The sequence below is a fragment of the Macaca fascicularis genome, chromosome X, assembly GCF_037993035.2.
Source record: "Macaca fascicularis isolate 582-1 chromosome X, T2T-MFA8v1.1".
NCBI lineage: Eukaryota > Metazoa > Chordata > Mammalia > Primates > Cercopithecidae > Macaca > Macaca fascicularis.
The window spans coordinates 115284337-115309657 of record NC_088395.1 but is presented as its reverse complement, the minus strand read 5'-3'; the positions used below and the strand labels follow the sequence as shown (position 1 = coordinate 115309657).

The 25321-nt window shown below is 37.7% G+C and overlaps 1 protein-coding gene across 2 annotated transcripts in view; it reads right to left on the bottom strand.

Annotated features, from left to right (window-relative positions):
• Nucleotides 1-9507: 9507 nt before the first annotated feature.
• Nucleotides 9508-25321, bottom strand: part of COL4A5 (collagen type IV alpha 5 chain) — a 264145-nt gene continuing 248331 nt past the window's right edge. Inside the window, exons 46-51 of one of the 2 annotated variants that reach the window (XM_074029887.1) lie at nt 20929-21027; nt 19343-19555; nt 14099-14276; nt 12133-12247; nt 11616-11788; nt 9508-10774 (exon numbers count right to left, since the gene is read on the bottom strand). In XM_074029887.1, coding sequence (XP_073885988.1) covers nt 10693-10774; nt 11616-11788; nt 12133-12247; nt 14099-14276; nt 19343-19555; nt 20929-21027 — 860 coding nt within the window. In that variant the 3' untranslated portion in view covers nt 9508-10692. The remainder of the gene's footprint in view (nt 10775-11615; nt 11789-12132; nt 12248-14098; nt 14277-19342; nt 19556-20928; nt 21028-25321) is intronic. The other variant, XM_065538251.2, reaches the window with a different exon arrangement.

The window sequence follows — 25321 nt, the reverse complement described above, 5'->3', positions numbered from 1 at the left end:
AAATCCACTAAAAAACTATTATAGCTAACAAATGCATTAGGCAAAGTTGCAGGATACAAGATCAATATACAACCAAAAGCAAAAATTGTATTTCTATACACTGGCAATGAAAAATATGAAAAGGAAATTAAGAGAGAAATTCCATTTATAGTAACACAAAAGAATAAAATACTTAGGCATAAATTAAAAGTGCAAGACTTGTACACCAATAACTATAAAACATTATTAAAAGAAATTAAGGAAGATCTATATAAATGGAAAAAGAGTGTGTGTTCATGGATCAGAAGACTTAATACTGTTAAAATACGATACTCCCCAAAGTGACGTACAGATTCAATGTAATCTATTAATATCCCAGTTGTCTTCTTCTTCTTTTATTTTTTGGCAGTAATTGACAAGCTGAGACTAAATGCATATGGAATTGCAAGGGAGCCTGAATAGCCAAAACAATCTTGAAAAAGAACAATGTTGAAACACTGGCACTTGACTATTTCTAAACTTACTGCAATGTTACTGTAATCAAGACTGTGAGGCCAGGCGCAGTGGCTCATGCCTGTAATCCCAGCCTTCTGCGAGGCCAGGGCAGGAGAACTGCTTGAGCCCAGGAGTTTGAGAGCGGCATGGGGAACAAAGTGAGATACCACCTCTACAAAAACTTAGCCAGGTATGGTGGCACCACCTGTGGTCCCAGCTACACAGGAAGCTGAGTAAGGAGGATCACTCGTACCCAGTATGTAGAGGCTATAGTGAGCCATGTTCATGTCACTACAGTGCAACCAGGGTGACAGAGGTAGACTCTATCTTAAAAAAAAAAAAAAAAATAGACTGCGTAGTACTGGCATAAACACAGACATATAGATCAATGGCATGGATAATCCAGAAATAAAGCCATACTTCCGTGGCTTTATTTATTAAAGTGGTGGATCCGTTTTTGATAAGTGTATCAAGACAATTTAATAGAGGAAAGAAAAGTCTTTTCAACAAATGGTGCTGGGACAACTGGGTAGCTGCACGTAAAATAATAAATTTGGACTCTTACTTCACACTATGTTTAAAAATTAACTCAATATAAAGACTTAAATGTATGAGCCAAAACATAGGAGTTAAATATTGTGCACTTGGATTAGGCAATGATTTCTTACACGTGACACCAAAAGCAAAAGTAACAAAAGGAACATATTTTTGATATTTCATCAAAACTAAAATATCCTGTGCTTTAAAAGACACCATCAAGAAAGTAAAAAGATAACCCTCAGAATGAGAGAAAATATTCAGAAACCATATATTTGATAAAGGATAGGTATCTACAATATATAAAGTACTCTTACAACTCAACAGTGAAAAGACAAATAACCCAATTGAAAATGGGCAAAGCATTTAAATTAACATTTCTCTAAAGAAGACACACAAATGGCCAACAAGCACATAAGACTCTCAGCATCATTAGTCATTAGGGAAATGCAAATCAAAACCACAATGAGACCTGTGCAATGGCCCCATGACTGTAATCCCAGTACTTTAGGAGGCCAAAGTGGGAGGATAGCTTGAGCCCAGGAATTTGAGACCAGCCTAGGCAACAAATCAACACCCCATATCTACAAAAAATAAATAAAAATAAATTAGCCGGGCATGATGTCATGTGCCTTTAGTCCCAGCTACTCAGGAGGCTGAGGCAGGAGGATTCCTTGAGCCCAGGCTTTGAGGCTGCAGTGAGGTATCATCCTGCCACTGCCCTCAAGCCTGGGTGACAGAGCCTTGTCTAAATAAAAACACCACCACCACCACCACCACCACCAAAAACCACCACAATGAGATACCACTTTACACTCACTGGGATGGCAATAATTAAAAATGGAAAAATAACACATTTTTGTAAAGATGTGGAAAAATTGGACTTTTGTGCATAGCTGCTGGGAATGTGAAATGGTGTTGGTCCAGTAGAAAACAGTTTGGCAGTTCCTCAAGACGTTAAACAGAATTACTATATGACTCAGCAAATTCACTCCTAGGCATACCTGAAAGACTTGAAAACAGGGATTCAAACAAATATTTGTCCATGAATGTTCATAGCAGCACTATTCAAAATCACCAAAAGGTGGAAACAATATATTTGTCAATGGATGAATGGATAAACAAATGTGGTAAAACCATATGACAGATTATTATGCAACATAAAAAAGAATGAAGTACTCATACATGCTATAACTTGGATGAACCTTGAAAACATTATACTAAATGAAAAAAAACAGACCCCAAAAAGTCACATATTGTAAGATTCCATTTATATAAAACATTCAGAATAGGTAAATCGATAGAGACAGAAAGTAGATTAGTGGCTACCAGTGGCTATGGGGCCTGGGGAGTGACTGCTTAATGGATACGGGGTTTTCTTTTGGAGTGATGAGAATGTTTTGTAGCTAAAGGAGGTGGTTGCACCACATTGCACACTGTGGATGTACTAAATAGCACTCGAATTGTTTGCTTTAAAATGGTTAGTTTTAAGTTACTTGAATTTCACTTGAATTTAAAAAATAAAGGAATGAAGTACCAGCACATGCAATGACATGGATGATCCTTGTTAAAGAAGCCAGACACAAAAGGCCATATATGTTGTATGATTCCATTTATATGAAATGTCCAGAAAAGACAAATCTATAGAGACAGAAAACAGACTGGTGTTTTCGTGGGGCTGGAAGGAGGAAGGGATGAGGAAAATGGGGTGTGATTGCATGGGATTATTTTCAGGGTGATGAAAATGTTCTGCAATTAGACAGGATTGAGGGTTGAACAATTTTGTGAATATACTAGAAACCATTACCTTATACCCTTTAAGAGAGTGAATTTTATTGTATATGAATTAAATCTAATACAAAAGAGAATATACTGTTTAAGCAAAAATATTAACAATGTAGTGTGGCATTTATAACATAATAAACATAGCACATGAAAATAGTGGTGCAAAGATCAAGAGGGGAGAATTGAAAGTATACTACTGTAACATTCTTATAGCATACATGAAGTGGTATTACTTTACTTGAATATAGACTGTGATAAGTTAAAAATATGTGCCATAAACCGGAAAGCAGCCACTAAATTAACCAAACAAAATGTTATTGTTAATGTCCACAGAGGAGATAAAATGGAATCAGAAAAAATATTCAATTAATCTAAAACAAAACATAAAAAGTGAACACATTACAAATGAGGCAAATAGAAAACAAATAAGACAACAGAGTTGAACTTAACCATATCAATAAGCACATTAAATGCAGTCCATTAAAAAGTAAGAATTGTCACACTTTATTAAAAAGTAGGATCCAACTATGTGCCCCTCAAGAAATGGACTTCAAATAGAAAGACAGAACTAGGTTAAAAGTAAAATGATGAAAAAATATGTTAACACTAACACAAGGAAAGCTAGATGGCTATACTGCTATCAAGGTAGTTTTCAGAGCAAATAATATTAACATTTTCTTTTCTATATTACCATTTATTATAATAGCAAAGAGATCATTTCACCAAGGGGATATAACAATCATAAATATTTATGCACCTAATAGCAAATTTTCAAAACAGGTGAAGGAAAAACAGATAGAGCTGCAAGAAGAAAAGCACTAGCACACTTTCATGCACCCATGGGTGCTTCTGCCTGCTCAGAGAATAAAAGAAAATGCTGCTTTCTGAGTAGGAGAAGGAAGTGTTTGTAAAAATGATTTTAGATTGTTATCACTTTACACTCCATGGGGAGTAGTTTTCTGTGCTGTTGCTGGCCTTAAGGTGGGCAACAACTGCCACATCTGAAAGTACATAGTCAACTTAAGAACATACTTAAACCCAGTAACCTCAAAGCCAGGTTTGTTTCTGATTACAATAACCTATGCAGGGCCCTATTTTAGCCTACAAGTTCTCTAACTTGTCTTTAACCTTTCCTGCCTCTCTAATCTGACAAATAGCCACATACTGCTTGGCCCAGCTGACTTTATGTTTGCTCATATGATTCCTAGTGTAAATTTCTGCTAAAGGGAGTCAAATAAGGGAAACTACTGCACGTAAAATATGACCAATGGAGGTTACAGTTAGCCAACTCAAATTGCTTCTATGTGTTTATGTATATTAAGTGTAAACAAAATATAACGAACTTTACTGTTGGAGCTAAAGAAATTTTCCCCTCCATGGAGTCCTTTCTGCATTGTCTATAATAGATGATAAAATTGGCAGGATGGTCTCAGATTTACAAAATTGGCCCTTCCTTAGACACTAATAGCATTGACGAGGCTGCAGGCCAGGGCATTTAAATTTCCAGGAGCTCATCTGGATTCAAAAGCCCTGAGGAAGTTCACATGAGGTGGGCACCAGGCCAGACCCATAAAGTTTTCTTTAGATATAGAGGCCTAGACCAGACAGAGCATCCTGAGGTACAATGGATTCACTATAAGCCCCTTGTGTCTAAAGGTTAATTCCAAGGGGTTTCAGGTGCTGTAAAGGTGCTAGGAAAGCACTCATCCTTACCTGTGAACCAAGACTTCCAAAACACAGCCTATCACTTCTTATGAGGCAGAGACCCCTATATATATTGCTATGAATATCCACCACACAGGATCATGAGATTTTAGATATAGGCATCTTCATGGCTCAAAAGTGATGATTAGATTTTGAGTGAAAAGAACTTAGTAACTTGTCCTGTGACTTTTGGGGTCAGTTAACCATTCCAAGGCTCAGCTTCCGCATCCGTATATTGGAGACTAATCCTTGCACTGCTTGAGTACATCAGAGTTGTTGAAACTCAGATGAAATGTGTGAAGGATGATATTTTAATAAGAACTATATAAATATAAGGTGTTAGTCTTATTACTACTGAGGTGTTAGAGGTAGCCTTCCTTGGAGCCCAAGCAAAGGTCAAATTATTGTGTCAGAGAGACACAAAGATCTGAGATCGGGGGTTACCATTGTAGCTTTTGATAGACTGGCAACAGCAAGCACTTTCCTGCCCCTATGAAAATCAACCAGAAAACTATTTTGCAGGAAGAGGAAGTATGTTGGCTTCTTGGTAGGTTCAACGTGGGACTGGTTGAAATTACCAAGTACAGTATTCTCAGACTGTCTTTGGCTTTAGAACCTGACCTGTCTTCCATAATCCCTAGTATAAGCATTCACTCAGGTACCCTTGAATACAAGGGAAGCAGATCAGAAGAACTTCTGCAGGTTTACTTTTACAGATGCTCTTGAGGCTAGAAAACCACTAATAAATTACTCCTTTCTCAGCTAGTAACACTTTGGGGCTTTTCATTGACTGCAAGCAGGTATATCTGGCTTAGCAGATTCCTCTGGTTGAAGTAATACTACCAGGAGTTTCTTTTTGGAGCTTTCATAGATGAGTTATTGGTACTTGTAATCTAGTCTGCTAATGAGGTAACAAATTAATTATTTGAAGTTAAGATGGAGGAAGACAAATGACTACCTGGGGGAAATAAAAGTGCATTCTTTAGAGATCCAGTGGGACACTATTTGGAAAAAGATAAATAATTTAGGATCATAAGGAACATATTTTGCCTAATTTCACCATAAGTACCCTGGAACACAGCTTCCAATAACTCTTCATAAACTAGGTCTTAGATTAAGTGGTGTTAAGTCATATTTCTGCTGGCCCATCCCTTAGTTCAAAGTCAAAGATGCATGCTTAATCATGCATGTCGGTTTTATCAATTCACCCTCATTTTGTCACATATGGAAATAAAGCACTTTCTCTAGATTTTGAAAATTAGAAGTGTTGAGTATTCATTGGAGTATCAACAGCAAAAGTACAACACACTTAAATTAGGATAACCTAAGGAGCGTTTAATTAGAAATATATAGATGGTGTGGAGGGGGAATCACAAATGGTTGTTCAGGAATCCAAGTCTAGCAGCACAGCAACAGCAGACTTGTCACCGTACCCATCACACCTAGACCTAAAAACATAAGAAGGGGTTACTGGAACCAGAAAGGAAGATAATTAGGAATAGCAAGTCATCTTGAGAGGAGTAGGGACATTCAATTAAGAGTGACAAGCCAACCTGAGGTGACCTCATAGAGAAGGAGCCATGAAAATAAATACCCTAACCCAACTCTTCTCCCCTTCTCTGGTATTCTGCGGGGACTTCCAATTGGTTGAAACCAACCAGAAGCTAGAGGGCTCAGGAACCCTCTGGGGCAGAAAGCAGGATGAAATGTGATGGTGGAGGGGGAAGCAGAGATATTTGGCATAAATTGGTATTATGTAAGCAATTTGTTATCCTACAGGGTCAGGTGTTGGGTATGCAGTCCACTAATAGAGAAATAAATAATTACGATTACGTAAATGTGATTTTAGCCCACGTTTTGAGGAACAAGTTGGTGAGCCAGCTTCCTCCAGACAGCTACTCTTGCGAAAACCCCCATTATCTGATAGGTGTAGAGTTAGTAAGATTTGGTAGTCAAAGACAGACTAGCATACCTCTTCTCCAGTGTACATACAGTACGTCCTCACTTAACGTCCATAGGTTCTTGGAAACTTTGACTTTAAAGCTAAACGACATATAACAAATCAATTTTTTTTCCTCATCAACATTATAACTGAATAATGTTGGACATCGTTTCCTTTAAAGTCACAGCTTCTAAAAATATATTGACCACGTGAGGTGAGGATTTACTATATTACAGTCACTGCTTATTTTCCTGGTTGAGTTCCTTTTGGATTGCTATCTGTCATGGTGTCCTAAGCTAACAAGCATCCAATCAATATTTGTTGATGTGGAACTCAGGAGACAGGCCTCTCTGGATTCAATTCCAACTTAGGAGTATTTCCACCAAACAAACTTTCCAAGCTCCCTGAATATACTCTAAAAACCACTGCTCTAAAATGGAAATGACATATGATTTTTAAATATTATTCCATGTATTTTGGAGCTGCCTAGGGATGAAGGTGTTGTATAGTCCAGCCTGAGAACTGAGTTTCTCTGCCAAGGAAACCAATTGAAGTTCCGGTCAAACAAAAGTGATTGCTCCTTGCTTCTGTGTTGAGAGGCATGGGAAGTGCTACCAGAACCAACTGTTAATCAGGCTCTTAAGAAGAGAATCTGACTAACATGGAGAAACCCGTCTGTACTAAAAATACAAAATTAGCCGAGCGTGGTGGCGGGCGCCTGTAATCCCAGCTACTCGGGAGGCTGAGGCAGGAGAATCGCTGAACCCGGGAGGCAGAGGCTGCAGTGAGCCGAGATCGCGCCATTGCATTCCAGCCCGGGGAACAAGAGCGAAACTCCGTCTAAAAAAAAAAAAAGAGAGAGAGAGAGAGAATCTTTGACAGCAAAGCTGTTCTCTTCATTTTGGATGCAGACATTGGGAAAGTAGGCCACCTCTTAAAATATTTGCTAATTATTTTTATGAGGCTGAAAGAATACATGAAACTTAAAACAGGGGATCTAGAAACAGGACTTTGGACAACCCCACCACCACCAATGAGCTCAAACAAATCATTACACATGCTGATTCATTTTTATAAGCAACAGCGCCCTCTTGTGATTAACTTCTGAATAAGGGTTTGATGGCTTGGCATGACATTGAGGCAAAGAACCTCATTGCCACTACAAGAATGAAAAAGTGTTCTTCAAATTTGGCTGGGTGGGAAAAAACATCATACAATCACAAGGTGTCCAATACAACCTCCTTTGGAAGCAATGAGTGTGACACCATGGCATAGATCAGGCCAATAAGCTATAAAAATAATTGGAATGTCTACTTTCTTAAACGTGTGTGTGTCTGTGTGTGTTTATACATGTATACGAGTGTGTGTGTATAGGAAGTTATTCATGTAGACCTCAACTTTTCGAAAGATACATGTGCACATCCGTGCGGGCGCACGCGCGCGCGTGCGCGCACACACACACACACACACACACACACACACACACACACACACACTCAAAGACTAGGATTTGGTCCTTAAGTAACATCTGAATCACGAAAGATTCATTAACTGGTAAAAGCACATTTGGTACACATAACTATTTGGTAGTCAAACTATCTGATTAAGCAGAATAGTTCACTCATTTCCTGCCAATGTGAGAAAACCATTAATTGTATATGACTGTAAAACTCACCATAGTACTTCTGGAATTTTCACAGATGATAAAAAAAAAAAAAAAACCTAAAAAACAAAAACAAAAACAAAACAAAACACAAAAAACTCACCATAGGTAACTAGTAGAGCAGCTAGATTAATCTTTGAATAATCCGTGGCAAGGGAGGGTTAACAATATTAACGTCCTGGAATGAATTTGTGTACTTCAAACAATAAAGCAGGGCTAGGAATAGTTAGGGGATTTCAGAAACATCTAGACTAGCTGCACATGCAACAATTTAAAAATTAGGAGGTTCTGGGATGGGTGTGGTGGCTCACGCCTGTAATCTCAGCACTCTGGGAGGTCAAAGCAGGCAGATCGCTTGAGCTCAGGAGTTCAAGACTAGCCTGGGCAACATGGTGAAACCCTGTCTCTACTAAAACTACACAAAATTAGCCAGGCGTGGTGGTATGCACCTGTAGCTCCAGCTACTAGGAAGGCTGAGGTGGGAGAATCGCTTGAACCCAGGAGGTAGATACTGCAGTGAACTGAGATCACGCCATTGCACTCCAGCCTGGGTGACAGAGGAGACCCTGTCTCAAAACAAAACAAAACAAAACAAACAAACAAACAAAAAGGAGATTCTGTTTGGGCCAAGGCTTTCAACCAGCTATAAATGAGAGGGAAAGCTACAAAAAGCAAAATCTTTGGAATTCGTGTTTGCGACTGTAACAGAAGGAGCACCTTTGAGTGTACACCATGTAGAAAAATCTGTGGGGCAGTGATATGGTGTTTTCACTTACAATTACTCATTACTGACTTTACGCAGGGGACTAGATGAAAAAATAAAGCTAAAATTTGCAATTGGCTATCCAGAATCAACAACATTATTAGACAGTTCTCATTATTTGGATCCTAAGTTTTACCACTAGAGATTCTAAGCTTTAGATTTTGCATAGGTTCATATTAGGATTTAGAATACTCAAAATTGTTTTGGTTGTTTTATCTTTTAGCTGTAACATAAATTTTTTATGGAAGTTTTTAATATCTTATTTTTAACAAGTCCTTGTCTATTTTAGAGAACTATGCATGTTCATTCTTAATCATTAGGAATATTAGCTCACTAACCTGCTTGAAACATTATTAATGAATTCTTCCCCAAATAGAAGCCAGTTGTTTCCTTTCTCAGCCATTAACACAATGTTGTCAAGAAATTTATTATCTCAGAAATATCTTCCAATAGGTAGTTTTCTTCATTGGAAAAAGTTTACATTACTATATGTTTTCTATCTACTATCAGAGTGATCAAAGTATGGAGAAACCGATTCCCTGGGAAAAGATGACTTGTTGACGTGCAGATTGGTAATCTATCTGTAAATGAGCAGGGGTTTTTTCCACACAGGCTGAAGAGATACACAACAGACCATCCTTACAACATATATCTTTAATTAAATTTATATTGGTGGATTTAAAAAACATTAAGTGAGAAGACGACAGCTAGGGAAATAAGGTATCCTGTGAATATTTATAATAAAGTATTTAAAATTTAAAAAGAATAAGAAACATCAATTGGCTTTTTGTAACTTAAAAGAGACTAACCAAGTGTTGTTTCCCAGTTTTGTACAAGCAGAGACCACAGGAAGATTCTTACATAAGCAGCACAGGGAAGAGAATTGTTAATTCTATGTGTGTGCTTTGTTTCTCAGAATTGTTTGGAAGAACTTTGTCCAGTCAGAAATGAGTAAAAACAAGATGTAAGAAACATTAAAACAGGGGGCATATGGTCTTAAGAGATAATCTTGGAGAATATAGCAAAAGACAAATTCCTCCATTAGATATTATAATTTGGTATGTAACATGAACATTTAAAATTCTGATTAAAGTGACTAAAAGGGTTTGTTTTTTAAAAAAATCAAAACAGAACTTAGGGGATAAAACTCAAAATAAATTTACTCTCAGTAGTAACTTGATGTAGGAATATAAATTCTCTCACTTCGATAAACATGAATATAAAATATTGCTGTCTGTATTCTAAGGTTTCCTACATTTTCTGTAAAAGGTGATTCATGCTATGTCATATGTAAATGACTCAACATTTTGAGCTAAAAGGCTGTTCACAATATACACATCCTTTACTTACAAAGCAAAATAGGCTTAACACCTTTATATTAAAAACCTGGGATACAGCAGGATTAGTAGCACCATGAAAAATAATTCTTCCTACAAACTGCAGTCTTTTATTTTACTCAGTGTAACTCTTCTCTTAACTGAATTTTTAATGTATCATTTTAGTAACTGGGCAAAATATATAATTTTCATCTTATAATTCTTGGAGAAAATCATTCTGGACCCAAAAAGTAAATTCACTTTCTTATTTCTTTAGTAGAAAAATAATAGAGACCTTGCTCTGGTGCATTGCTGAGGTACATCTGAATCTTCATGGTTACTAGTCAGCATGTTATCTTGGTCATATGTAGTAGCACCATTGACGGCAGCAGTAGTAAAGTTGGGGACAATGAGACATTGCATCCTAGGAATTTTATATATTTATATATATATATATATGTATATATATATATCACACTTTAAAACACACAAGGAATTCTTCAAAATGTTATGTCCTCTTCATGCACACTTGACATCGGCTAATTCGTGTCCTCAAGTCTCCTGCTTTCAGCGTTTCTGACTGAGGTTTACTGGGAAATAAGAAATAAGACAATCAGATCCATATTTTCTGGTATTTCAATTCTGTTATTGGTTCAAATTTATAACTAAACATTCTCTTTGTGTTAAGTAGCTCTCTTGGTGACTTAATGGTTTACTTTTCAGCAATATGATCTAATGCAGTGACTAGTATGGTTTAAGAACCATTAGTGGTCACAGATATTTTGTAACTATTCTCCCCAACACTATTATCTTTGTATATTTGTGTCTCCTTCTTATTTTCTATTTTTTTCTCTTTCTCTCATACATTTTTCTAATATTCACAGGATGAGGGAAATCTGGGCAACTGATGATGAATAGATAACAAGGACCATAAGAAAAATATCAAGTAGTGATAATTCAAAAGCAACACAGAAAAATAAATTTAAACTGAAAAAAATCAATAGATTGAAGTATCCTGAGGTACATATATTATGTATGTCTTGCTCATTAAATCAGAATCTTTAAAATATCCTGGGAAAGGAGACCACTGAACTGAGAGAGAGAAGACAGACTGTAACTTCATTTCCTGGGGTGGCCTCAATCTAGTTGAACAGCTGCTGACTTATTAGGAAGGTCACATAACCTTTCTTTATCTCTGTTTCATTATTGAAGGATTGCTACTAAGGTATCACAAACCAAACTCACCTAATATTAATCAAGTCTGTTTTTCTGACCTGAGTCATGTATATGAGAATAACAAGCAAGAACAAAGTACACAATCCAATACATTCCTAACATTTGTTGAGAATAAACCACCCATAAATTGTCTCTTTCTTCCCTAGCATCTCTGAAGGAAGCTTTGGACCTGAATTAAAGCTATAAGCACTTTACCTGAACATGTCTGACACATCTACAGTTGCCAGCCAAAAGCTGTAGGAGTTGGCATAGTAGTTACAGGTACCCCTCCCATGACATTCGATGAAGGGAGCTGAACGAAACTCTTCCAAGCAGGAACCAGGAGAGGCTAGGGCTTGACCTGAGCCTTCTGCCCCTGCACTTGTATGCTATAAAAGACAAGGAAAAATGTGCCGCAATACCCATCTGCCATAATAGCTTAGTGAATATCCAAAGATGTGTGCTGGGCTTGGCCAGATTCAAATCCAGTGAACGAACAGGCCCAGAGGTAAGACAATAGTATCCACACCAAGGGTAGTCAAAAAAAGTAATAGGCAGATTATGAAAATATGTTACAAAAAATGTGTGAGGGGGAACAGAGTGCTTGGATAGAAGCTGTTTGAAGTTTAAGCTTCTTGTTATGCAAATGACAGGGATTCCTCATATTGGGAAGAAATGTAGATGGAACGGACAGTCAGCTATTATGACAAATGTAAGGAAGAGTGTAAAATACCATCATGAAGGAATAACCAATCCACAGAGAATCCCATCCCTGAGGACAACGGGGAATCTGGATCGTCTGACTGTGAACTGCGATCACCACAGCTGGAGCTTCACATACTGCACATCTGGTAAAGGAAAAGGAAAAGGAACATAATCTACAGAGTCAGCATGTGAAAAGTAGCCGTCCTGCTTCATTGGAAGCCTTCCTGGTATGGAAGCCAATTAATGTGTCTTTCAATGATCACAAAAGGTGAAGAAATGCACTTTGAGGATTGCATTTGCTAAGTATTGTCTCCCAATATACATAACAAACTGTAAACTTTTGTCAAAAAACTGCAGAACCAGTGCAATGGCCTTTTGATATTCCATTCTGCCCTAAATTTCTATTCATACTTCCTATAGTCAATGCCTTAATTGCCATAAGAGTTTGGCTTGCTGTATTGCACATACTACTTGTTGTCAAAGTGCTCAATTGGAGGGGAGACATTTAGTAATGCTGAAACTGTGGTAAGAACAATGTCAGAAAGACTCGAAAATATAAGAAACGGACACTTTCTCAATCTCTACCCATTATTCTTGGTCCAAAGGACATTTATTAAACATTTGACTATATATGGAGAAGTACAACATATCCAGAATGCTGGGCAGGTACCCAGGCACTTGGAGATGTGGCTGAAATCTACAAAATCAAGTAAAATAGCCAGAATGAATATAGCTGAGCCTTCCATATCTTTAATGAAAAACATGAGTGGACCTCTTGACATATTACTGAGGCCAGTTTTGCAGTTTACCTAACAAAATAAGTAATACATTTAGACAAGGTTTTACTCCCAAGAGTTGGGACTGACAAAATTACACACACACACACTCACACACTCCCAAATTCCCAAAGGATTCAGGAAAATGTATTAAAAAGGGCACCATGAATTTGCTACTAAGGCTGAACCAGCTTTAATCTTTATATTTACTATCAAAGGAAGCAGACTTTCCAGCAATTCATCCTTTATGGTTACTGAAATCCTGGGTCATGATCAGAATAAAAATGGCAATAACCAATATTCCTGGGAGACTGAGTTAAACTAGGTTTCAAAATGGCAAAACTCTATTAATGGTATCCTCTTAGTTACTCATGCTCCAAATCTCAGCTACCATCTTCTTCCCATAGCTATCAACTGTCAAATCCTATCTAGCCTAATAACGTGACACATGTACCCTACTGTGAGTTCCAATTTACTCACATCAGGGCTATAGCAATACCATTCAATCCAACTGTTCTCTCTACCTCAAGACTATCCCTTCTGTAATCCATGTTACACATTGATGGCACTATAATCTAATCTGAAGTGTAGCTCTAAAATATTTCGGGGCTCCTTGTTACATATCAAGTAAACTTCAAACTACAATTTGGTACAGAAGGCCTTCTACCATCTGCGCCCAAGCTAACTTTGCAATCTTTTCTCCCAACATAACCTTTACATACTACACCCTAGATACATTACTTTATTACCTATTGTCATTTTATCTGCCTAGTATATATCTCCCCTTTATAACTGCCTGTGCCTCAAGTCCTTCTAGTCATTCAAGGACTGATCAGTTCAAGACATATTTTTTCCATATGGTCATCCCAGATTTCTCCATTTGAAATTAAACATCTCTTTCCCTATGCTTTCATAACATTTTTATTATATTTATTGTAGAACTTAGCCCAAATCTGGTATATATTAGACAAATTTATGTAATAAATAAGTACTACACTGTCAGTTATCTGGCTATTACACTATGTCTATCATGGGGGCCTGGTCAAAAGCAGACCACCAATAAATATGAGTCAAATTAAATACTTAATTGAATAGTAAGAGGTACCTCTGTTCTACCTAACCTAGGAGGAATATCATCAGATTGTTAGCTTTGGACTCAAATATGACTAGCTAATTAACTGGGGATTGGTAAAAGTCACAGCTAAATCAATACCTTACCGACTAATGAATGGCTGGATGCTCTGGCCCTTTAGGGGTTGCATGCTCACTGGCATGGGCTCTGGGGTAGAGAGCCAGTAAGAATAGTCATTTCTTGAAGCGAAGTTGCAAACATTATTGATGTTGCAGAACATGAAAGGCATGGTACTAAAGCGACGAAGGCAGCTGCCAGCCGTCCCTAGAAAGATTTGGAGAGAAAACAATAAAGGACTGCATGATGATGATACTTTAGTTTCTTCTAAAACAATAGCAGACAGCCTTTCGAGGAAACTTGCCAGCTTTTCATAGGTAATAAATATACTATATTTCTTAAATCTAAGATTTACTCATATTTTAACATTTATAAAATTAGGATGTGTTTTATAATGTATGCTAATATTTATTGTGGTAGCTCATTATATTATTTCCCAATGCTGTTTTTAAACTAGTGATGCATCTTATAAACAATGGTGTCTTATGCAGAATATTTAGTAATTCATTGTGTGCAAGTGAAGGACACATACTGAGTCCTTACGATATATTATCAATATTTCGTGCTCCAGGCTGCCCTCTCTTCTTCTAAGACATCCTCAGTGTGTATCTTGTGTGAATTTGCAATCTCCTTAGGCCTAGGGACAATAGTAATACTGGCCAGTGTGCAGAGCCACCGCAGACAGGTTTGAAGAATACGTAAAAAGGAAAAAAATAAGATAGGAAGGAAAGATGTGAGGGGAAAGCAAACCAAAAAAAGAAAGAAACTAATCCTTGAAATTCAGAGCTAGTAGGACAAGAGAGGTTATTTTTACTTGTGATCAAGCCTTTCTTTTCTCATTTACTCACAAAAGAATGATGAAAAATGCACTTACACTTTTGAAAGTTAAATATCTAAAGTTTTGATATCTAAATTTCATCATAAGTTTAAATTGATACTGTGCCAGTATTAAGATATTAGCTATTGTCTCTCAGCTCCACACCCACTCTTCTGTATTCCACTTTGTAATAGTAGGGACTGGGAATTTGCAAACCACATTTCTACCTTGCCAGCTTTCATTTATGGTGTTTTGTGAATATTGATATCTAAGAACAAACTTTTATATCACTCTTTTAAATGCATCCAATATAATGATTTGAGATCTAACATTTACCATTATAGAAAATATATAAACTTGTCTTTAACAGTTGGAAATTATACACTGCTCCTTCTACATTTAAAAATTATATTTCCCTTCCACTTTTCTCACGCAGTTTTATCCTAATGTAACATATTTTTATTTTTGAAAGTTTTTTATTGATCATGCTATCATATTTCTCAAAAATTAAAATTGAATACTTTTTAAAAACTTTTTGTGACTATAAGACTTTACACGTTAAACGTTTTATTTTGACCTGTTATTGTTATTATTATTAATTCATAACTGATAAAAATATATATATTATAAATTTTTATATAATTATTACAATAAACTTTTATTAGAAACGTATTTCTTAGTAAGATGGATTAAAAGTGAATTACAGAGCTTGAGTTAATGGAGACATTAACAAAACTATTAATTTTTTATTTATGCAAAATAATGGGGTTCATGAACATTTTTTGTATGTATATAATGCACAGTGATCAAGTCAGGGTATTTAGGGTATACATCACACATGTACAATATTTTTTTTTAAGTATAGTCATCCTCTTCTGCTATCAAATATGGAATTAATTCCTTCTATCTTACTGTATGTTTGTATCCTTTAACCCACTTCTCTTCATCCTCCCCCTTCCCCACACTTACACTTCCCAGTCTCTGCTATCTGTCTTTCCATTCTCTGCCTCCATGTGTTCAAATTTTTAGCTCCCACATATAAGTGAGAACATGTGATACTTGTCTTTTTGTGCCTGGCTTATTTCACTTAAGATAATGAGTTCTACTTCCAACCATGTTGCTGCAAATGACATGATTTCATTTTTTTATATGGCTGAATAATATTCCATTGTGTATATACACCACATCTTCTTTATCCATTCATCCTTTGCTGGATACTTAGGTTGATTCCATATCTTTGCTATTGTGAATAGTGCTACAATAAACATGTGAGTACAACTATCCCTTTGATATATTATTTTCTTTCAGGTAAATATCCAGTAATGGGATTGCTGGATTTAAAAGTAATTGTATCTTTAGCAAAACTGTTATTTTGAATTATCCCTTTGAATTTGTCTGTCAGAGGTTTTCATACTTCAAGGCAATGTGCAAGAGTATGACTCTTACAAAGTGGAGAAGGCATGACAGTGAACGGAGATATGGGAAAGGAGATTGCCCAAAGCACATCTGCTAAAGTCAGATTGACTTTAGGAGAAAATACATATAAAAGTCAAGGAGTTGAAATTTGATTTTTAAAAAATTATGCCTCCGTGCATCTTGGAAATTCTTCATATATTCAAAGGGGTATGCTTATCTCAGACTGAAGATGACTGACAAAAGACTAATAGATCTCAAACCTGTACTGTCAGAATTATTTGGAATTTTTATACAATAGATTTGGCATAGGACTAGGAGTCTTCAGAAAATTCCCTAGGTTGAAAATCATTGATTTAGTGAAATTTATGCATTTAAAAAACTGGTTAAGAAAAACCTGACTGACTCACAGTCCTGTAAGAGTGAACAACAGGGGAAAATTTAAAAAGAAATGAATTTAGAATTGGCAGGTGTTGGATTCAAGTCTTACCTCCATCACTTTCTAACTGTATAAGGTTTCAGTAAGTTATTTAACCTGTTAGCCAGTCTCTTTGTGTGTAAAATGAAAAAGCAGAATATTTCTATACATTTTTCTTAATCATAGTTGTGTAAATTAAATTAGACAATGGACATGAAAATGCTTTGTACATTATAAAGTAATTTAAAAAGAAAACTATTCTACTGCCTAATTTGGGACAGAGCTGAAAATACCCGGTCTTATAAGGAAGAGAAAAGAAAGGTAAATAAAAGGAAGGCCCATAATGATGGAAGTATCTGGAGTATCTGGTTGCACCTGTGGCTGCCCACAATGATGCAGAATTCTGGGATATAGTCTCCAAATTTTTGAAGAGAGAGTGATCCCATATACTCCCAAAGCCCTCTATACCCTACAGTTATAAGACTTTAATAGACTAATGGTTCTCAGTATGTTTTATTTTTCTCCCAGACAGAAAAGCTTTAGTATTTAATCCATCTTCTCCGTCCTCTTTCTTACATTGTATAATCCTTCCACTAATTCAACACAGACTGCATTTATTCGATCAGGAGGTAATTGTTTCTTTAACATCAAAGTTACAGCTGCCTCTATCTTTGCTTAGTCATCAAGATACCTCCAATGTGATCCTTGTGTGAGCCCCAGCAAAGCCTCTGCAATCCAGGACCATTCCTAGGATCTTAGGCTCTGTCATGGCCTTCCCTGTGTCTGAGGCCTAAACTACCAGAGTCACGGTCTATTTATAGACTCTAAATCTGACTGTTCTTATTCGAGCAAATACATGGATTCCGAAAAGTTATAATTACATGCTGATAGCAGATTCTATCTTCTCTTTGCATTACATTTTTTAATTTCGTAGTGCTCAAAACTTCTAACGCTTCCTCTGTTGACCTGGTAGGTTAGGGATGTGAAGTTTAAAGTTTGATTATAAGTCTGACAGTGTAGAGAGATTGAACAAAAAAGAAGAATTTTATAGGAGAAAGACTAGAGAAAATTACCTGAAGATATTAAATTAATTATTTAGATATTTATTATTCAATTAAATTATGGAAAGATAATTTAATTATTAATTTAATGAAGATTTGTCAGTTATAAAATTTAAAAATATGTAACCAAGTGAAAAAGAGAAAGAAAAGTGCAGAGGAAAGTTGAAAAAGAGAAAAAGGAAATATAAGTGGAAAAAAAAGAAGACGGAGAAGAAAGCTATTGGGCAAACCCTTACATTATTTGGTTTCATAAAATGACCTATGACCACTGACTTACATGTAAGTGAATATCCTTACTCTGGTGGGCCAGAACTGGCTGGCAGGTGTGGCCATATGCCTTCTAAAAGTAGGGAGTAAAGCTGACCTCCGGGGTCTCTGTTGCTGCAGAACCGTTTCCACAGAATGAATGGCCCAGCCAATGAGACCTCAGGAAGCTTCTCATCATAAAGATTCCAGAAACTGGGAGCCCCGACTATCTTCTTAAAAGTCGTTATGAAGGCAAAGGGGATAGTCAGTCTTAAAATAGGCAGCCCTGCTGGGAGTGGTGGCTCACGCCTGTAATTCCAACACTTTAGGAGGCAGAAGTGGGCAGATCACGAGGTCAGCAGTTCAAGACCAGTCTCGCCAACATGGTGAAACCCCGTCTCTACTAAAAATACAAAAATTAGCCAGGCATGCTGGCGGGCGCCTGTAATCCCAGCTACTCGGGAGGCTGAGGCAGAAGAATTGCTTGAACCTGGGAGGCAGAGGTTGCAGTGAGCCGAGACCGCACCATTGCACACCAGCCTGGATGATAGAGGGAGACTCCGTCTCAAAAAAAAAAAAAACAACAAAAAAACACCACGCAGCCCCAGGTAAGACAATGGGACTTCAACATCCAAAGTCAAAATTCCAGGAAAAGAATTCATGGGGATGGAAAAGTCCTTGAGAGTGATTCAGTCCAGTGTCATCCCATCAACTTTGCTGTCCACCCCAGTATAGAAAAGATACATGGGAGCACTTTAAATGAAATGGATTTTGCACAGAAATGTCATACTTTATATAGCTTTAAATGACTCCAGTAATACTTTATAAAGCTAAGGTACTTATTTTAGGAACTACAAACTAGCATAATTAAGCAATGACCTTACTTTCTTTGATCTATAAACCAAGATTCTCTTCAGAACTTATGAACTTGATGAAGACCAGTTTCAAAGATGAGGTAACTATCTCCCATGAATTATAAACACTGCACACTCAAGCAGCTGCTATACTGCAAAGAGCCCAGTGAAACTGTTTCATTAATAGCTAATCTAACTAAAAGTAAATGTGGCCTTTGTGAAATGATTTGCTTTAGGCCAAGAATTGCACTCATAAGAGCTAATTAATGCTTTTAGTTTAAGGTTAAATATTATTTATTTAAAAATCATGGTGAATATATTCAGTTGCCTTTGGCATGGTTTTCAGTTTGGAAGCCCCAAAAGAATAGAGAGAGGCACTTTGGCCAAGGCTACTCTAGAACCCAACAGGATTTCTGAAACAAAAACAAAATGCACAGTAGGAAATTAAATATTGATTATCTCACCCAAGTCTTGACCATGGGCTCTTTTATTTCCTTGTACATACAGGAGAGAAAAGCCTTCATAGATCTGAAGTGTTCCCTGCGGGCATTGTGGTGCATCCGTTGTCTGGCTGTGGCGTGTAATAAGAAATCCATGTGCAATAGAGGAGGTTCCAGGGGGACCTGGGGGACCTTGCAATCCATCTGGCCCGGGGGGACCATCCAAACCACGAGTACCTATTTCCACAAAACCATCAGTATACAAGATTAAGTAAGCTCTGATCCACTCTTACGGTTATTGACAAAACATTATTACCTCATTTGACTAGTTAACTTAGTTGATATTTATAGAGTGTCTATAAAGGCATTGTCAGATATCATGGGCTAGGAGACAAATAAAATATGCTTATTTGGAGAGTCTGTATGTTATTTAGTCTCTCGTTGTACTAAAAGAATCTGAATTCCATGACCAATTTTCAGCCTGCTGTTTTGTTCATCAGTGAGAAAGGAAGGGTGTGGTTGCCATCAATCTACCAGATTCATTGCTGAAAAACATTTTCCTTTGAATCTGTCTGGGGAAATTATTCTCAGGCATACATTTTTGTGTAGAGAACAGGCAGGGCATTCTAAAGAAGTATTTTCAAAATGCCCATTTTCAATCTACCACTGACTTCCCTTCTTGATTTAGCCTCTTGGTTTGAGTTCATTTAATAATTTTCTGTATACACAGGCCTTTGGACAGTGTGTGTATAAATTTTCATTTTAGGGAAACTTCACAGAAACTCTTGTGATGAAGACGACACTAACTCGTTATTTCCCTAGAAACATAGCATTAATGAAATGGCAGGGCATTGACTCTAGGAAGGCTATAGGTATTACCACTCTGCCTTGCTGCCACTGATATTTGAAATACAAACTCTTTATGTTTATTTAGAGTTATATTTATATAATCTAGAGTTGTTAACATATATTACTGATCTATATAATGTATGATCCTCTATTTCTATTTTAGAAATCTTAACATTAGTGTATTTTTTATTTCAAGTTGACTCAAATTCTTTTTGGAAGTAGATTGAGTACAGATTGAAAATCTAATAGATATCAGACTCAGTATTATCAGGAGCACCTATTAATGCTCCTAATATCAATTTATCATCTCAACATGAAACGTCACCATGACTCTTAAAGGTCTATGGCAATCATTTAAACTGTTCATTTATATTTGCTGCTCTTTATGAAAGAAATTACAGCCTGCTGTGATATTTTCAAATGTGGAAATATTCACAATAATTTCAAGCAAGGGATTTAAATCAACATATTGAAAACTTGCTGAACAAGTAAGTACAGTGAGTGCCTGGAAAATTCTCATCGTGAGAAAGAACTGAGTTTTCCACTGCTCTAAACACAAATAGAAGTAACCTTGTATGCTTCTCTTATAGTGACAAATCTCCTTATTATGTGCTTTGCTATTTTCCCCAGTTCCATATTCACCAGTCAGCTATGCTAACATCAAGGGAAGATCTCACAGCTCTAAGTGGAGGCCCTATGTCCAGAGGTCTCCCAAACTCAAAGACTTTCCCTCCACCAACAGCATGTTTTACTTGTCTTACCTGGCTGTCCTGGCAGACCTGGGTCTCCTTTGCGCCCTCCTGCACCATCAAAGCCAGGGAGTCCATTGCGTCCAGGATCTCCTGGAGGGCCAGTTGGACCTACAGGAAAATAAATGAGGTATTCAAATATGAGTAGAATATTCTCACATCTGGACAGATCTAGGGGACAAAAGATTCTCGAGACACTGAATTCCCAATTTGGTTTTGTCTTAAATCCAGAAAAATGAAGAGATAACTCAAGTCCAGGACCAAAAAAGCCAACAAGGATTTAGCTTTAGTTTTAAATAATCCATTTGCTTCTGGGATGCTTTTAATGGAGTTGTGTTCTCTTGGTCTTCAGAATCAGACAAGAATGTAAGTCCCAACTTTTGTTTACCATCCCACCATAAGTTACTGCCAGGTATACTTTGTTTTTAATAAGACTGTCACTTGATTACTTAATAAGAGCGAAAGACTGAAGTTAGTTCTTGCTTTCTTTTATAATGATTAATGAAAGTTGGCTATAAGCATAGAGTAAAATGGCCACCTAGACACCAGTTAGTTTAAAAGACAAGGGGCTTCACAGTGGGAAACTGATAGCCCAACAAATCAGCTTTCAATCTTTCTGATGGATGATGTACAGAAAGCACCAGATCTTAAATACATTTTCATTTCATTATAATTTTTTTAACATTAACTAGTTGCTCAAATTGGAACAGCCAGAGGGGCTAATAGTAACCTGACATGGTCTAAAAGAAATTCAACCATGAGAAATTAACACTTTCAAGAAAAAAGAAAACGGAACTTGTGGTGGTCTGCTATTCTACTAGTTGCTTAGACTCCTATTGTCAGAGACAACCTCTGACATGTAAAAGGAGAACTAGGGAAATGTTCTCCAATGAATAAGCCTTAAAAGAATGATCTGCATAGGAGTGATGAGAGAGGGCATCCTTGTCTTGTGCCATTTTCAAACGGAATGCTTCCAGCTTTTGCCCATTCAGTATGATATTGGCTGTGGGTTTGTCATAAATAGCTCTTATTATTTTGAGATATGTCCCATCAATACCTAGTTTATTGAGAGTTTTTAGCATAAAGGGCTGTTGAATTTTGTCGAAGGCCTTTTCTGTGTCTATTGAGATAATCGTGTTTTTTTGTCATTGGTTCTGTTCATGTGATGGGTTACGTTTATTAATTTGTGTATGTTGAACCAGCTTTGCATCCCAGCAATGAAGCCGACTTAATTGTGGTGGACAAGCATTTTGATGTGCTGCTGGATTTGGTTTGCCAGTATTTCCTTGAGGATTTTCGCATCGATGTTCATCAGGGACATTGGACTAAAATTTTCTTTTTTCTGTGTGTCTGTCTCTCTGCCAGGTTTTGGTATCAGGATGATGCTGGCATCATAAAATGAGTTAGGGAGGAGTCCCCCTTTTTGTATCATTTGGAATAGTTTCAGAAGGAATTGTACCAGCGCCACTTTGTACCTCTGGCAGAACTTGCCTGTGAATCCATCTGGTCCTGGACTTTTTTTGGGTGGAGGGTATTAATTACTGCCTCAATTTCAGAACTTGTTATTGGCCTATTCAGGGATTCAACTTCTTCCTGGTTTAGTCTTGGGAGGGTGTAAGTGTCCAGGAATTTATCCATATCTTTTAGATTTTTTAGTTTATTTGCATAGAGGTATTCATAGTATTCGCTGATGGTAGTTTGTATTTCTGTGGGATCGGTGGTGATATCCCCTTCATCACTTTTTATTGTGTCTATTTGATTCTTCTCTCTTTTCTTCTTTATTAATCTTGCTAGTGGTCTATCCATTTTGTTAATCTTTTAAAAAAACCAGCTCCTTGAACTGCACAAGATGGCCAAATAGGAACAGCTGCAGCCTCCAGCTCCCAGTGTGAGTGACACAGAAGATGGGTGATTTCTGCATTTCTAACTGAGGTACGGGGTTCATCTCATTGGGGTGTGTCGGACAGTGGGTGCAGGACAGTGAGTGCAGCCCAACAAGCAAGAGCCGAAGCAGGGTGAGGCATTGCCTCACCCGGTAAGCGCAAGGGGGAAGGGTATTCCCTTTCCTAGCCATGGGAAACTGTGACACATAGCACCTGGAAAATCAGGTCACTCCCACCCTAATACTGCACCATACCAAGGGTCTTAGTAAACAGCACACCAGATTACATCCAGCACCTGGCTCGGAGGGTCCCACATCCACGGAGCCTCCCTCATTGCTAGCACAGCAGTCTGAGATCTAACTGCAAGGTGGCAATGAGGCTGGGGGAGGGGCGCCCACCATTGCTGATGCTTAAGTAGGTAAACAAAGTGGCCAGGAAGCTCGAACTGGGTGGATTCTACCGCAGCTCAAGGAGGCCTGCCTGCCTCTGCAGACTCCACCTCTGGGGACAGGGCACAGCCAAACAAAAGGCAGCAGAAACCTCTGTAGATGTAAATGTCCCTGTCTGACAGCATTGAAGACAGTAGTGGTTCTCCCAGCACAGAGTTTGAGATCTGAGAATGGACAGACTGCCTGCTCAAGTGGGTCCCTGACCCCCGAGTAGCCTAACTGGGAGACACCCTCCACTAGGGGCAGACTGACACCTCACACCTCACATGGCCGGGCACACCTCTGAGATGAAGCTTCCAGAGGAATGATCAGACAGCAACATTTGCTGTTCAGCAATATTCACTCTTCTATAGCCTCCACTGCTGATACCCAGGCAAACAGGGTCTGGAGTGGACCTTGAGCAAACTCCAACAGACCTGCAGCTGAGGGTCCTGACTGTTAGAAGGAAAACTAACAAACAGAGAGGACATCCACACCAAAACCCCATTTGTACATCACCATCATCAAAGACCAAAGGTAGATAAAAACACAAAGATGGGGGAAAAAGTATTGCAGAAAAGCTGAAAATTCTAAAAATCAGAGTACCTCTCCCCCTCCAAAGGAATGCAGCTCCTTGCCAGTAACGGAACAAAGCTGGACAGAGAATGACATTGACGAGTTGAGAGAAGAAGGTTTCAGACAATCAAACTTCTCCAAGCTAAAGGAGGAATTACGAACCCAGCACAAAGAAGCTAAAAACCTTGAAAAAACATTTGACGAATGGCTAACTAGAATAACCAATGTAGAGAAGTCCTTAAACGACCTGCTAGAGATGAAAACCATGACATGAGAACTACATGACAAATTCACAAGCTTCATTAACTGACTCGATCAACTGGAAGAAAGGGTATCAGTGACTGAGGATCAAATGAATGAAATGAAGCAAGAAGAGAAGTTTAGAGAAAAAAGAGTAAAAAGAAATGAACAAAGCCTGCAAGAAATATGGGACTATATGAAAAGACCAAATCTACGTCTGATTGGTGTACCTAAGAGTGACGGGGACAATGGAACCAAGTTGGAAAACACTCTGCAGGATATTATTCAGGAGAACTTCCCCAACCTAGCAAGGCAGGCCAACACTCAAATTCAGGAAATACAGAGAACGCCACAAAGATACACCTCGAGAAGAGCAACTCCAAGACACATAATTGTCAGATGCACTAAAGTTGAAATGAAGGAAAAAAGGTTAAGGGCAGTCAGAGAGAAAGGTCGGGTTGCCCACAAAGGGAAGCCCATCAGACTAACAGCAGATCTCTCGGCAGAAACTCTACAAGCCAGAAGCGAGTGGGGGCCAATATTCAACATTCTTAAAGAAAAGAATTTTCAACCCAGAATTTCATATCCAACCAAACTAAGTTTCATAAGTGAAGGAGAAATAAAATTCTTTACAGACAAGCAAATGCTGAGAGATTTTGTCACCACCAGGCCTGCCTTACAAGAGCTCCTGAAGGAAGCACTAAACATGGAAAGGAACAACAGGTACCAGCCACTGCAAAAACATGCCAAAATGTAAACACCATCGATGCTAGGAAAAAACTGCATGAACTAATGAGCAAAATCACCAGGTAACATCATAATGACAGGATCAAGTTCACACATAATGATATTAACCTTAAATGTAAATGGGCTAAATGTTCCAATTAAAAGACACAGACTGGCAAATTGGATAAAGAGTCAAGATCCATCAGTGTACTGCATTCAGAAGACCCATCTCATGTGCAGAGACACACATAGGCTCAAAATAAAGGGATGGAGGAAGATCTACCAAGCAAATGGAAAACAAAAAAAGTCAGGGGTTGCAATCCTAGTCTCTGATAAAACAGACTTTAAGCAAACAAAGATCAAAAGAGACAAAGAAGGCCATTACGTAATGGTAAAGGCGATCAATTCAACAAGAAGAGCTAACTATCCTAAATATATATGCACCCAATACAGGAGCACCCAGATTCATAAAGCAAGTCCTTACAGACTTACAAAGAGACTTAGACCCCCATACAATAATAGTGGGAGACTTTAACACCCCACTGACAACAT